The sequence below is a fragment of the Embiotoca jacksoni genome, unplaced genomic scaffold (genome assembly GCF_022577435.1).
Source record: "Embiotoca jacksoni isolate LCO1_2020_lvr unplaced genomic scaffold, fEmbJac1.0.p SCAF_9, whole genome shotgun sequence".
In the NCBI taxonomy this organism is placed as follows: Eukaryota; Metazoa; Chordata; class Actinopteri; family Embiotocidae; genus Embiotoca; species Embiotoca jacksoni.
In genome coordinates this window covers 9,809,080-9,823,692 of record NW_027185447.1, presented here as the reverse complement: position 1 = coordinate 9,823,692, position 14,613 = coordinate 9,809,080, and the positions used below count along the sequence as shown (strand labels likewise).

The 14,613-nt window shown below is 40.8% G+C and overlaps 1 protein-coding gene and 1 non-coding gene across 2 annotated transcripts; both read left to right on the top strand.

Moving 5' to 3' along the window:
- Window positions 1-297: 297 nt before the first annotated feature.
- LOC138193559 (small Cajal body-specific RNA 2) lies at window positions 298-670 on the top strand. The gene has a single exon (XR_011177878.1). It is a non-coding gene; the product is annotated as a small Cajal body-specific RNA 2 (non-coding RNA).
- Window positions 671-1,380: 710 nt separating this feature from the next.
- On the top strand, window positions 1,381-14,578 carry smc5 (structural maintenance of chromosomes 5). The gene is made up of 24 exons (XM_069141033.1): window positions 1,381-2,560; window positions 3,960-4,101; window positions 4,242-4,294; window positions 4,440-4,602; window positions 4,711-4,845; window positions 5,222-5,362; window positions 5,476-5,637; window positions 6,601-6,672; window positions 6,933-7,188; window positions 7,371-7,525; window positions 7,988-8,101; window positions 8,209-8,303; window positions 8,440-8,572; window positions 9,362-9,535; window positions 9,709-9,878; window positions 10,058-10,181; window positions 11,075-11,197; window positions 11,399-11,524; window positions 11,704-11,799; window positions 12,173-12,277; window positions 12,429-12,548; window positions 13,130-13,309; window positions 13,479-13,574; window positions 14,100-14,578. The coding sequence occupies exons 1-24, from the start codon at window positions 2,421-2,423 to the stop codon at window positions 14,232-14,234; spliced, it is 3,210 nt and encodes a 1,069-aa protein (XP_068997134.1). The 5' UTR covers window positions 1,381-2,420; the 3' UTR covers window positions 14,235-14,578.
- Window positions 14,579-14,613: the final 35 nt, after the last annotated feature.

Below are 14,613 nucleotides of genomic sequence, written 5' to 3'. Positions count from 1 at the left end.
ACATCACTCCTCTGTTATCACTTCATGTAAATCCACTTACATATTTCCTTGAATATATGTATTAAACTTGATTCTGCTTTGCTGTATTAATATGTATTGCTTTTAAAATTAAGCGACACTTTTTCTGTCTTACTGTAAATGTGTACTTTGTTGTTTTCATGTAGGAAATATCATTTAAAAAGAAGAATGTCGTTGTTTTCAATAATAGTCACAAGAGGGCGACATACTACTGTCGTTTACTTTCAATGTCCCATGATTCCTTGCGGCTTTTAGCTATAAACCAGACCCGGAAGTTCCTCCTTTCACAGTTTGAATGGCGTGTGTGTGTGTGTGTGCGACTGATCGGTGACTGAGTGAGCGAACGTGGTGTCTGTCTGTGTGTTTGTGATATATATATGTATACACGTTTCTGTTATATAAAAAAAAACCTACACAGTGATCTTATTTGATCTGATCTGAGTTCGGCTCTGCTCTGATCGGAGATGATAGGAAAAGCGCTCGCGAGCCACCGTTGGCGATGAGCAGCTGGCGAGATGTCACCTCCGGGGCCTCCACGCTTCGTGCTGTGGTCAGAGGTGATGAATTTGATCAGATATACTAGTTCTGGGTGAGTTTGGGTTCATCTCAGGCTTCACAATGGACAATGAGTAAAGAAGCGATTCTGATCTAACCACAGCCGGAAAGCAGCCGGGGCCCGAGGTGAGCGAGATCACGTTAGAAATCTCGCGAGACTCTCGAGATCACGTTTCATTAAGTCCAAACTTTTACTGGAACACTTTAATGTGGACAGTAACGATTCATTCAGGCTGACGAAGAACGTCCAGGGCTTTTATAGCTGAAATACTGCCGGTTAAGAAGACTAGTTATCACAACATGCATGTTCTTTTAAGTAAACTAGAGAGACCTACAGAGCACGCGCACCGTGGATTAAGTTGCTGTCGTCATGGTTCCGGAGCAAACTAATAACAAAGAACAAGTGAATGCAGCACGTGGCCTCGTTGAGATGGGATGGAGGGACATCTGAGGGAATTAGGAGTGCAGGCGTTCACATTAAATGGTTTACTGAGTATGGTGAGAAAATATTCTTTATAGGACGTGATCATGAATCATGATCATGGTGGCTTACATAGAAAGTCACAGTACAGTGTAAACATGTGTTTTGCAGTCAGGAACCAACAGTCAGGCTTCATAACAGGGATGTTTAACCCTCGTGTTGTCCTCGGGTCAAAATGACCCGCAGCTGTGTTCAACCAATTTCTATTTTATTTTTATATTTTTTTGGGGGGATCATTGGCGACAAGGAGGCTGTGGGGGTTTCTTTTAAAGAATGATGACCAATGATCCCAAAGAAATATAGAAATAAAATAGAACTTGGTTGAACACAGCTGTGGGTCATTTTGACCCGAGGACAACACAAGGGTTAAAAAGAAAATGATTTCCAAGAAAAACTGAAATATATATATAGAGCCTGTTTTGGTGCTTTATTCTAATACTTCCATCCAAAGTGACTGGCATCTGTCCAATAATGTATGTATTTATTTGTGTGCCTCCTTAAGTCAAATCAGTTGCACAGTGAAAATATAGTCTTTATCTTGTGGTTGGCTCATCCATTCAGTCCTTCTCATAAAATTCATATGGTCTATCCAAAATATTTTTGGATATATAATGAAGGAATAGGTGACAAACAGTTTATTCTTTCTGTACTGAATTCACAAGAATTTGTACTATTTTAAATCCTGACTTGCTAAATCCTTTCAAAACCTTTTATATCTGATGTTGAATTTCAGAGGAAAGCTCTTGTTCTAACACGGTATCTTATCACCTGCACATTAAAATCTGCCGAGTCATCAAAATTGTCTGTCTGCCTTTTTGTATTCCGTTTATATCCGTAATACATTTAGTTTGACACGTGCTGCGGACCTTTCATTTCTTTGTTTTATTCCACGCTCGCATTAAGCAGCGCAACACGTTTGTCTCGCGATAATAAACGTTAACTTTGACGATGACGTCAGACTTCCTGCGAGCCATTTTGTCCAACCAGCTTTCAGCAACAACCTGAGGAAAGCGCGCGAGGACGAACGTGAACGTGCCCGATGGTTGTTATTATTGTGACTGTCTCAAAAATGACTTTTAATTTCCAGTCAGTTTCGCGAAGACAGCCCGCTGCTATCACCACGGACATAAACTAACGTGTGTATTTTTTATTTTTATTTTTATTTATTTATTTTTTGCACGTTTTGACCGTTTGACCCAATTCACAGCAGCTGTGGACAAATATAAACAGGGCGATACCGCTTTAACAGCGGGTGCGCGCTCCCGTGGACAACAATCAAGATTTTTTTTTATTTTTTTTTTTGGCGGATGCTCACTGGCAGAAACACCTGGAGCGCAGCACGACTCGCTCCGTTCACAGTAATGCCATGTCAGTGTCCAACAGGAGCTCACAAACTTCATCGTCGAAGGCTGCAGGCATGTTCCCGGACAGTAAGCCCGCTGAAGCCGGAGAAGGGGCTCGGTTTGTTGAGGGATCCATACTTCGCATCAGCATGAAAAACTTCCTGTAAGTTGCCGCTCCTCAAGCCGCCAATCAGCAACGCAGGGAAATGTCTGTAAACCGAAACTGCGGGTCGCCTCGAAAACCACGTTGAGCCTGCTGATAGATGGGAGACGCACGGCTAAGCTAACACACAGGCTAACACGTTCACACTGCCTGGTACCGCCATGTAAAACGTGCACAGGTGGCGTCTCCACCCGGGTGAACTACCAGGACCCAGGTGAACTACCAAGACCCAGGTGAACTACCAGGACCCAGGTGACGGCTGCACGGGCTCCACGGCAGTCACGTGATGTCACGTAGTCATATCGCATAAGTCATCAAATCAAGTCCAAATCAAATCGTTTTACTCGAGTTGCGATCAAATCTTAATTAAAGGATAGTTTAAAGTTAGGTGTTGAACTGGAGTCCTAATCAAACCTAAAGGAAGCGGACTAAAGACTATTTCTATGAATTTCCACTTCACGGAATCTAAACGTTGAGTTTTCAGTTCATCAGGTTCACCTGATTAAAACCACTGTAGTCTGATACTACAGCTGTACAACAAGTCTGCCCTTTTGAGTTTTAAAATGCTCACTAAAAGTATCAATACGGCATGTAAAAAAAACAACAACTCCATCACAAGTAAAAGTCCTCCATGAAAAATCCAGCTTGAGTACATTAGTATTAGCAGCAAAATGCAATTAAAGTAAAAATACTGGTTTTGCCACTGATATATATATATATATATATGACATCATTAGATTATTAGTAGTAAAGCATGTTACTGTTGTAGCTGCTGCAGGTGGAGCTAGTTTGAATACAGGGAAAGCAGATACATAATGGTCATCAGATGAGTACTGGGAGAGGAAAGAAGAAAAAACCAAGCTCCAAAATCTATTTTCAGTTTTGAACCAGCTCTATTTTTTGATTTAGATGAGATATTTGATATTATGAGCATTTATCAAAATGAAAACAAATCACTATTTGGTGATGCTGTTAACTCGCAGACATCGGAAATGTGACCCAGATACTACACTGCTTTTTGTGGGACCCAATTGTTGTATTTTAAAAGCTTATCTGTGTGTCAAATCCTCATCCTAAAAGTGATGGAGTGGAAGTATAAGGTAGCATCACATGGAAACACTCAAGTACAAGTACTTCAAAATTATACTTATGGACAGTACTTGAGTAAACATACTAAGGTACTTTCCACAACAGCATTTTGGAGGCTGCAGTTTGTGACACTGTTGACCTGCTTTATATTTAGTTTCTAATATTTTCTTCACATTATTTATAACGTACTTTCAATCTTTAAAGTACATTATTTTTTTTTATTATATTGGTGGAGGTGGCCTGTAGTCAAAGTGTTGCTATAAAAAAAACCCGCAAGAAAACTTGAAATATCTTCCTTGAACTCTGACAGGACCTATGACCACTCTGTGGTGTATCCTGGCCCCAATCTGAATGTGATTATTGGAGCTAATGGAACTGGCAAGTCGAGCATTGTGTGTGCCATCTGTCTTGGTCTGGCTGGCAAGACCGCTATTCTGGGCAGAGGCGACAAGGTAAACAGCAGTATGTGCATCGTATGTGGTGGTGTGTCTCAGATCCTTGCCCTACTGTCAATCAAATTATTTTACATTTAATAGAGCTGACAAATGAATTATAATTCTGTTGATGAATATTATTTTGTCTCTGTTTGTAGGTTGGGCTCTATGTCAAACGCGGGTGCCACAAAGGCTGCATTGAGATTGAACTGTAAGTTCATAAATTACTAATGAATCTGTTTAGAAATCAAGGGTTAATCCTGACAATTCATGATTCACATTTTACATCAGCCAAATGAGGATTTTAGCAATACTGCTGTCTAATTGTATAATCAAGCCCCTTGTTGTTATTGAAGGTTCAAGAATGATGGTAATGTAGTGATTCAAAGAGAAATCCACGCAGAGAACAATCAGTCTCTGTGGATGATAAATGACAAACACTGCAACCAGAAAATGGTGGAAGAGGAGGTCAAGAGTTTGCATATCCAAGTCAACAACCTCTGCCAGTTTCTGCCTCAGGTACGTCTGTATCAATGTCTTATAATGCTGCACAGATGCTGAGTAACATCTGAGGAGTTGCTCGCCGATTTCCTCCCTCCTGTTGATGCGGTTTGTTTTTCACCACAGGAAAAAGTGGGGGAGTTTGCCAAGATGTCCAAAATTGAGTTGTTGGAGGCAACTGAGAAGTCAGTGGGACCCCCAGAGATGTACGAGTACCACTGCGAGCTCAAAAACTTCCGCAACAAAGAACGAGAACTGGAGGTAAACATAAAGCTTATATGGACAGCAGGTGCCGATTGTACCAATTTTTTTTCTTTGTCATATCACTGGCAACACCAAACACAGTGTAGACAGTTTGATGTGGGAAAAATGTTGAGTACACATTTTTCCTCTCGAGCTATTGAAAAATTACAATGATAAAATCCCATCTGGTTTTCCGAATATCGGTTTAAATTAACATCTAATTCTAGATGTCCTCTAAACTGTATGTTGGTCATCCCTGGTTAATTTTTAACCTTTCAAAATCACAGTTTTACTGAAGATCATTTAAATCTTTCCCACATTAAAAGGATGTTAAGTTAGCTGTGTCTCAAGCTTTCCAGATTTGCATTGTTGCTGGTGGTTTGTTTCTCTGTAGAACGTCATGAAGGAGAAGGCGAACTTCCTGGAGAAGGCCAAGCAGAGGAACGAGAGAAACAAACATGACGTGAATCGCTACTACGAAAAGAAGAGGCATCTGGATGTGATTGAGTTGCTCGAGAAGAAAAAACCGTGGGTGGTGCGTGGTCGACATTAAACAATGTGAACAATAGAGAAAGAAGAATGGGCACAAACTACAGCCAGAAGTCTTTTGACCGTGTTAGCTCTGTTTCCGTTTCCCCGTGCTTCTAGGAGTATGAGGACGCCCGCAAGGAGCTTGAGGGTGTAAAGAAGGAGCGAGACGAGGCCAGGAAGCAGCTCTCAGCCCTGAAGCATGCCCAGGCGCCCATGCTGAAGAAGATACAGCACATTGACAACCAGCTGAAGCCCATCCAGGCACAGATAAAGGCTAAGGTGACAGAAATGTTACAACTCTCTGAGTTGGGTCTTAAAGAAGACACGTTGGTTTTTGCACACCAGTGAAACAGTTCAATTATATTCCGTTACAAAGTAGGTTTAACATCATTGAAAATAGAGATCCTGCATCTTTTTGAGCACGTTTTGAGCATTTTCCTCGTTCGCATTGCGGGCCATGTTGCAGCAACATGTTCCCACGGTAGGTATTCTGTCCATGCAATAAGTAATCCTTCTTCAGAGTGTGACAGTTGGCTAAAAGTATGAAGTCCTCCAAAAAAACACAAGGTGTAACTTTTCTTGGATTCAGTTAGATTAACAATTACTGTAAAACTGCAACAAATCACAAAATGCAGACACAAATCAGGACCGAACAATATTAATTACACTGATATGACTATGTAGTTATGGAGCAAGAGATGCTGAGTCACAAGGCAGGACTTATTAGTAGCTTGTAGCCATGCTTATTATCCATTACGTTACTTTTGAACGTCACTTGCAGCGAAACAAGTATACAGAGAATATATTATCCTTGTGATATCAAAAAAAATCTAAGGACAAATAGTGTCCAAGGCAACAATGTTGAAGATAAATTGCAGCAGGAGAAGCAGTCACATGTGCTCTCTACCATTGCCTTATTGACCTGAGGGAAATCCCCTGCTCTACAACTACTGCTGATATATGACCAAGAGGGGGAAATGCTGTACTCAAAAATCCAAATATCCTATTTTACATGCACTCAAAGACAGAGGGCAGAACAGTAGCCCAGAAGGAACAAACCAAACAACGTCTCCAGAGAGAGACTTGTGCATTTTTCTCAAGTTTTACGTCCACAATAGATCCTCGCTTGAAAGAGGAGGGAGAGACCAGCAGTGTTCAGTTGGGTCTAATTTCCAACCTCGCTCCTAAATGCCACTAAATCTTACAAACGGCTCCTTTTAATATGCGGTTGATGTTTTTCAGACTGGTGCCATCAAAGAAGCCTCTCTAAAGTGCAAACAGAAGCAAGATCAGTTGGACCACAAAAACAAACAGGTGAGGCTGTGCTTGTTTTACTCAGAGAGCCGTCAAAGATAATCATTCATCAGCGTAGAGTCCTAGTTTTGTATCATTACAGGAAAGATTGTGCCATTTGACAAATACAATAAATGTTTGTTATATTTATCATACAATCATGCATTATGTCGTTGTACTTTTTCCGTCCATTTTGCCCTTAACACAGCACAAAGCAGACTTTTATTTGCAGCTGCAGAATGTTCATAATAACCGTCTCATCTCCCTGCTCGTCTTTACAGATTGATGACATAAAATTAGCGCTGCAAAAAAAGCAGATGGAGGAGGAAGACCACCGGAAAGCAATCAGCAACACCAGACGAGCCATTGAAGACTTGCAGGCGGAGCTCGCCAAAGTTGGTGACCAACCAGATGTGACTCCGCAGATCGATGCTGTCAACATCGAGCTGAGGCGCAACCAGGAGGAGAGAGCCAAGATCGAAGGAGAGAAGGCCGACCTGCGCAGGGAGAAGGACAACCTCTGTGATGCACGCAGAAGTGAGTTTTCCACAAACGTGTATCCTCAGAAACGGTTCACAAAAACAAAGATCTCTTTTTTTTTATTTTATATATATCACGTTTACCTTTCACACATTTAATTATCAAGGAGCACATAATAGAAAAAAAAAAATATACTGCAGATAAATGGTTCATGTAGAATATGTTGGTTTACTCGCCAGAGTTGGAGAGGAAGCTCAGTGACGTGAACAACATGATGAACGCCAAAGAGGAGAAGCTGCGAGGATGCCACAAAGACACACACACTGCCCTCCAGTGGTTCCGGCAGAACAAACACATCTTTACGGGAAATGTCCACGAGCCCATGATGCTAGTGGTGAGTGGTCCCAGTAACACACCATAATGTGGTTGTAAGCAGATATGTGTGTATTCATGTAATTTCAAAAACCATAACTCTTCTCCTTCCCATAAATTGGAGTGGATGTATTAACAAATGAATGAGCAAATAGTAAAACACATTTATACTAATAAAAAATGTGCCTAGATGTTTAAGACACGTACGTAAACTGTATGCTTATATGCTGCTGATAAATGCTAAACAAGGGGATCAAAAGTATTACCCACAGTGAGTACAGCATGATGACTCAATCAGAGTTTAACGCTGAGGGTTTGGATTGTTTTTGTGGATTTTATTCTTTAGCTGTTGGAGTAAATTCTTCTCAGCAGTGATTCTTATCTAAATGTCTCAAACAAATGTTCTGGGAATTTTTCAGGAGAGTCTTGTTTTTTTGTTTTCTTCTTCATGTTGATAATGATAATTATTTTTTTTATCCCGCAGATCAATGTGAAAGATCATCGTTTTGCAAAGTTTGTGGAGAACCACATCTCATTCCGTGACCTGCGGGCGTTTGTCTTCCAGAGGAAAGACGACATGGAGCAGTTCATGACTGAGGTCAGCGTCGTGCCCACAATGAAAGACATCTTGATGAAAGATTATAGTTTAGCTTAATTTTTAACCTGCCAAAGACAAAATTAAGTTTGATCTTTCCTGACCTTCAGGTCCGTGACAGGTTGAACTTGAGGGTGAACTCCATTTCTGCTCCACCGGAGTCGTGTTCTAAGAAGCAGCCACTTAAAAATATTGAGTCCCTAAGGTGAGAGAAACTGATTTTGCTTGACATGTAATCACCCATAAAATCAACAGCACATGGATTTATGCAGATTGATTGATTTGTGTGACCGTTACCTTTTTGTTTTGAATGTTTTTTTTCATATACTTTTCGTTTGCAGGGATTTGGGGTTTTTCACATACCTCCGTGAGATTTTTGACGCCCCCGATGAGGTGATGAGTTACCTCTGTCAGCAGTACAGGGTGCAGGAGGTGCCGCTGGGCAGTGATAAAACCAAAACCATGATTGGAAGGGTACGTTCCTCTTCTCACATTATTGAAGTTCTCATAACAGAACAACAGAGAATTATAGATGTGAGAATGTCTTCTCGTCTGTGGTGGTAGAGACTGGATATGTCGGTGAGGTTTGTAAATAGACGTCACTCCTCAAACTTATACTAAGAGATGTCAGAAAGTTGAAATTAAATTGAAAAATGCAAAGTAATTAAATCGGTTCAATTTAATGTATATAGCGCCAAATCACGACACTTCAGGGCACTTAACACAGGAAAGTCTTTACAACAGAACTTTACAATATTATACAGAGGAACCCAACAATCCCACATAAGTTAAGAGGAAAAAAAACCTCCCCTTTTATGGAGAAAAACATCTGACAGAGGGAAGGAAAAACTCCCTTTTACCAGGAAGACCCTTCCGACAGAACCAGACTTGACTGGTTATGGTGATTTTTAGAGCAGAGAGAAAAAAGGGCAGCATAGAGATCCAAGACATGAAGTGTTGGTGGCCAGTAATTGCAGACCAGAGACATGCAGCTCCAGGGACTGAAATATCTGCAAAAGAAAGCATGGAAACTACTTGAGTGAATGGGTGGAGAGAAAAATAAGCAAAAACTATGAGAGAAAGCATAAAATGAATGAGATGTGATGGTGCCAGTTCCCGAATTTAACATGTAGTCCATACGTTGGGTAAGAGCAGTCTCGCAGCCGTACGTTTTTTTCCCCCTGAAGTCCCCAGCATACAACTTTTAAATTAGAAATTGATCTCTGCTGACCTTGATCTTTCTGTCCCTTTTTCTTCCGTCAGGTGATTGAGGAGCTCAACCTCAAGATGTTTTACACAACAGAAGAGAAGTACTCCATAAAGAGGTCTAAATACTCCGGCAATGTAAGCACCAGTAACTCTGCAGTGCCTCCTTCCCAGTACCTCAGTATCACTGTGGATGCTGGGGAGAAACGGCAGCTGGAGCAGCAGATGAAGGTGAGACAAATATGAGCAAAGTTATACGCACTGCTTAAACCCTTTTCTTCAGCTTCTGTGTTTTTATAACTCCAGTTTAACTGTAAATGTGTATTGCATTGGGACATTTCAACATGTTGTTGTGAAAGAGTTTAAAAGGCGAAAGTGTAATTGCGAATCTCTGCTGTGACCAGGACCATGAGTCAAGGTTACGAGAGAGTGATGAACAGATGAAGACCCTGCAGAAGGCAGCTGTCACTCTGGAGCGCCGTGACAATGAACTGCTGGCAGAGAAGAAGCGTCTGTTAGAACTAAAAGGGAAGAAGAGACAACTGGAGCAGAAAATCACTAATAAGCAGTTGAGGTTCGTCTGCCCCCTGATGCTCAAAAGGCCTGACATGCATGGTTTTCTTCTGTATCATGTTATACTTTTTTCATGTTATATTAGAGGACCATCTCTGTAAATAGGCTTTGGTTTGGTTTATGCTGATTTAAAAAAAAAAAAAAAAAAAAGATCTAACGCTATCTGTCCCTGTGTTTTAGTCTGAGGGAGATGGAGAAGAGTACTATTGACCTGAAGAAGATTGAAGAAGAAACTAAAAAGAAAATTGCAGCTGTCAATTCCCAGAAGGTGGCGATAGTCACCGCATTCACAACCGAGATGAAGGTATAAATAAGTGAGCTTCCTCAGGTTTTCCATCGCATGCCACGGCTCAAACTTGAATCGACACCAGGTATTTTTCTTGATTTGGTGTTCCAGTGCAGATAGAATCCCCTCAGTGTAGCTCGTCATAGCAACAATGCATGAAACTACTATGATGTCATCTTCAACGTGAGACAAGACACTCGTTGGATCCTTTTGTTGGCAACCAGAGGAGGAACATCTGCAACTCCCCAGTCGACCACGGCGGGGTTTTAGGGATTGCGGTGACTAAAATATAATTGCAGCTGCTGTTGTAGCTCGGCTGGCAGCTTTGTGCGAGATGTCCTGTGTTGCGTAATGATGACACGGTATTAACTCTGGTACCAATTCTCTTTGACCAATCACTGGTCGTAACATCACCTTTTTAGTATAGACTTGGCTCGCTTCAGAACCTCGATGGAGGTGACACCAAGCAAGGTACCAAGTAGTGTCCTCAATTTTTGACTAATTGTAAAAAAGGCGAGACGGTTTGAGCTGAATTGTGAATTGGAAAAGTGGCTTGTTTAACCAAGAACCTGCAAACAACTGCATTACATTTGTTGGCTGTGGCAGGATGACATTCAGATATGAAATTTTGATGAATTTAGATACTATCCAATAGCCTGTTGTACTTTCTTCATTACTGTTTCTGCATCTGGCTCGCTTCTGTTTTCAATGTTTCAGTCTTTATTGCACCTCAACTGTACCTTCAAGAAAACAGTATGTCAAACTGATATAATAAAATGTTGTCCTTTCCTCCTTTGAGAGTGCAAAGCTGTCCTCATGAGCTTTCTCTGCCTTTTTTTTTTTTTTTTTTTTCTCTTAACTTGACTAAAACTTTGTTCCCTCCACGTTCCTTGTCTCTCCTTCACCTGCAGCTGCGAGCCAAGGTGGCTATAGAGAAGGTGCATCTGGGTTTGGATAGCGTGGGGCTGACAGCGGAGAAGGCTAAGTTGGAGAATGACTGTAGAGAAGGCACCTCCCAACTAAAGACCACTGATGTAAGTGTTTCCGGCATAGAGTTACCCCACTATTGAAGCAGGGTGGGGCTGATGGCTCGCTCTACACTGAGGACCAGGAGGCGACGCCTTCATGTCAATGAGATTCTACCGGCTGCGGTGTCCACGATGTGGCCTCATGTATTTCATTTACACCACGCTCTGTACCGCTGGTTTGTCATAACTTTCTCTGTGTCATTGCAGCAAATTTGCTTCCGTCTGGAGCAGAGGAAGGTACAGCTGACAGAACAATGCAAAGGAATGTTGAAAAAAGCAAGAGAGAGCTGCAGGATGCAACTCAACGAGCCGTTATCTGAGGACCTGCGTAATGTTAGTGTTCATCACGGAATAATTGAAACAAGCTTCCCCTTCTATCACTATATATAGAGCGTTATCTTTGTCATGCAGTTTAATCACTGCTGAGGAGATGTTTTGAGCACAAAATATTAATATTTGTTTGTGGTTCTTTTTTTTTTTCTTCTTTTTTTTTCTTTTTTCCGCCAATGCAGGCTTTCACAAAGCTGCCTGAGACACTGGACGAGATCGACAGCATGCTGAATGAGGAGCGGTCCAGAGCCGAGTGCTTCACCGGTCTTAGCGAAAATGTAAGCGCATGTGACAATCCGGTTTTCATTGGCCTAGGAAGGGTTAATATTTTTTTTAAAAGCATGGTCATGACTTAAGTATCAGGATAATCTGTCTGCCCTGGAAGTCTTCAACGAAAATACTGTTTTTGTTTTTTTTAACAACTGGAACTGACATTTTCTGCAATAATTATGTAAAGTAAGTCAAAAACAATGGTGGTACAAATGACTACACTGCTTCTGTAAGAAAAATGACACTTACAAACTGCCTTTTTAATCTCAACAGCGAAATGTGATTATTATTCCTAATTTATGCTTAGCAATACATTCAGTGAACTTTTTTACTTTCTTCAGAATGTAAATATTTGTCCTGTTAATTGTCTCGGCTTTGAAGGTTGTTGATGAGTACAACAGAAGAGACCAGGAGATCAAACATCTGGAGAAAGAGCTGGAAGAAAGGAGCAACGCCCTGAACGTCTACCGACAAAACATATCAGAGGTGATTTGTATGATTCTGCTGTAGCCTCATTGGGATGGTTCAGTTTGTCATTTTTTTATGTAACAGAATGGCAAATGTGTGTGTGTGTGTGTGTGTGTGTGTGTGTGTGTGTATATAAACGTGTGTTTCATGACTTTGGTGTGTGTCGCAGGCTAAGGAACGCTGGCTGAACCCTCTGAAGAGCCTGATTGAACAGATAAATGACAAGTTCAGCGATTTCTTTCGCTCCATGCAGTGTGTAGGACAGGTTGATCTGCATACAGAGAATGAGGTAAATGCAGACGCAACAGTACCAACACACACTTGAGCTGATATCTCTTTGTTAAAGGGGGATTTTAGATGTCTTTTCCCTTCATTCAATGCGAGTTTATATATGATGGATTTTTTTATTTTTTTTTATTTTTATAGGGATGGCTTTTTAGATTTGGTCATTAATAATACGAACATTACCCTTTAAAAATGTATAAAATTTTGTGAAATATTCAAATACATGATTCCATTTTTTATATTTTTGCCAAAATTGTGGGCAAATAAAAAAATTCAAAATGTCCCCTTATTTTTTTATTCCACATTTATTTTTCATTCTGCATGAATCTGCTCCAATTGATAACTTGAAGATTCCCTCTCAAATTTAAAATGATAACAAACAGTTTTCACCCTGCCTTTGAATGGTGGTGATCTGAGAGTACATGTTTGGTGACTTTATTTATTCAAATACATGATTCAACAAAGACATTTGTGCTCATTAACTCGCTATTATTGATAACTAAACCTCTCCTTCCTCTTACGGACATATTTCTTGACGTGAGTCGATAAGATTTGAATTATTACCCCTGCTGTGTCTTGCTGCAGGAGGAGTATGACAAGTATGGGATCCGCATTCGGGTGAAGTTCCACAGCAGCACTCAGCTCCACGAGCTGACGGCTCACCATCAGAGCGGAGGAGAGCGCAGCGTCTCCACGATGTTGTACCTCATGGCCTTGCAGAAGCTCAACCGCTGCCCCTTCAGAGTGGTGGATGAGATCAACCAGGTGAAGAGCTCATGTTTCCCTCTTTTCCTACACATTTGTCCTTGAGCAGCCATGATTTTGTGTTTAAGGACTTTAAGACTTCCAAATAAGTTGCCTGCAAGTATTAATACAACAGTAGACGCTGCTTGCTTATGTCTCTCTTTTTTATTTATTATTTTTTTTTTTTTAGGGAATGGATCCTGTAAATGAAAGAAGAGTTTTTGACATTGTGGTCCGCACATCCTGCAAAGAGACAACATCCCAGTACTTCTTCATAACACCAAAAGTGAGTGTTTTTACAATCGTGATTGCTCTGATGGTGACAACAGAGAGTTAACTCTCACCGTGTTTGTTTCCTGTGGCAGTTTTTAGTGAGAAAGCACCACTATACGCTACCTGGTAAGCACCAAACGGCAGACAGATGCAGTTAGCGACTACCTGGTAATCGTTGTGGGGCATTAAGCAGCGAAAGAGTCTGATTATTTCCCTCAGGAGTTCATAGACCAGAAACAGAGCTCTAAGGAGAGCCATTATTGAACTAACATATCAGATGACCAAAAACACACCTCAGGTGCATGATAATGTTGCTTCCTAACAGCTCAATGTGTAAATAAGCAAATGTTTGCCAACAAGTTCACGACTGAGTTTGCAGTTTGTCTCTGTGGCCCCCCCAAGTGACCAAAAAGTAATTTGATGGAAGTTTACATTGTTTTTGTGTGAAACTGTATATCTGCTGTTTTATGTTTGTGCACACATGAAAGTCTGCGCTCTTATTTTGCTGAACTTCCTGTCCTGCTGTGTTTGTCTTCAGCTGCTGCAGAATCTTCAGTACGCTGACGAGATGACCGTCCTTTGTGTCCATAATGGCACCCACATGCTTTCCCCCAACCAATGGAACGAGAAGGCTTTCATCAGAAGGTCTCTCAGAAGAAAAGTTAGGGCATGAATCCTCCGGGCTGACCTCATGTCCCTGGGATCGCTCGGTTTCCAGTTCCCAATTTCAGCTTTTTTCTGTCAGATACAATATGCTGTATAAACCTTTGAACATTTTAACTTTTGTACTTTCCATGTCGAGAACATGTTTTATTGTTGACGTTTTTCATTTCAGATGGATGGATGTTTGTTAGATCATTTGCACATTTCTGTGTTTTTCAACAGCAATGTTTACTTAATTGATTATTCAGAAAATGTGAGTTGTATGTTTCATCTATTAACCGTTTATCTATGCACATTGGCATATTCAAAGTTAATATCCACGTGTATATATTTGAATAAAATATTTTTGCTCTACATGAGTTTATTGATATTCACTGTGAAAAACACAA

What these genes read in the sequence shown, in the direction of transcription:
- smc5 (XM_069141033.1), top strand. Translation starts at nt 2,421, where the DNA reads ATGTCAGTGTCCAACAGGAGCTCACAAACTTCATCGTCGAAGGCTGCA. An exon ending in ACGAGCCCATGATGCTAGTG is followed by an intron (nt 7,526 to 7,987) that starts GTGAGTGGTCCC and finishes TTTATCCCGCAG; the next exon opens with ATCAATGTGAAAGATCATCG. An exon ending in CCAAAACCATGATTGGAAGG is followed by an intron (nt 8,573 to 9,361) that starts GTACGTTCCTCT and finishes TTCTTCCGTCAG; the next exon opens with GTGATTGAGGAGCTCAACCT.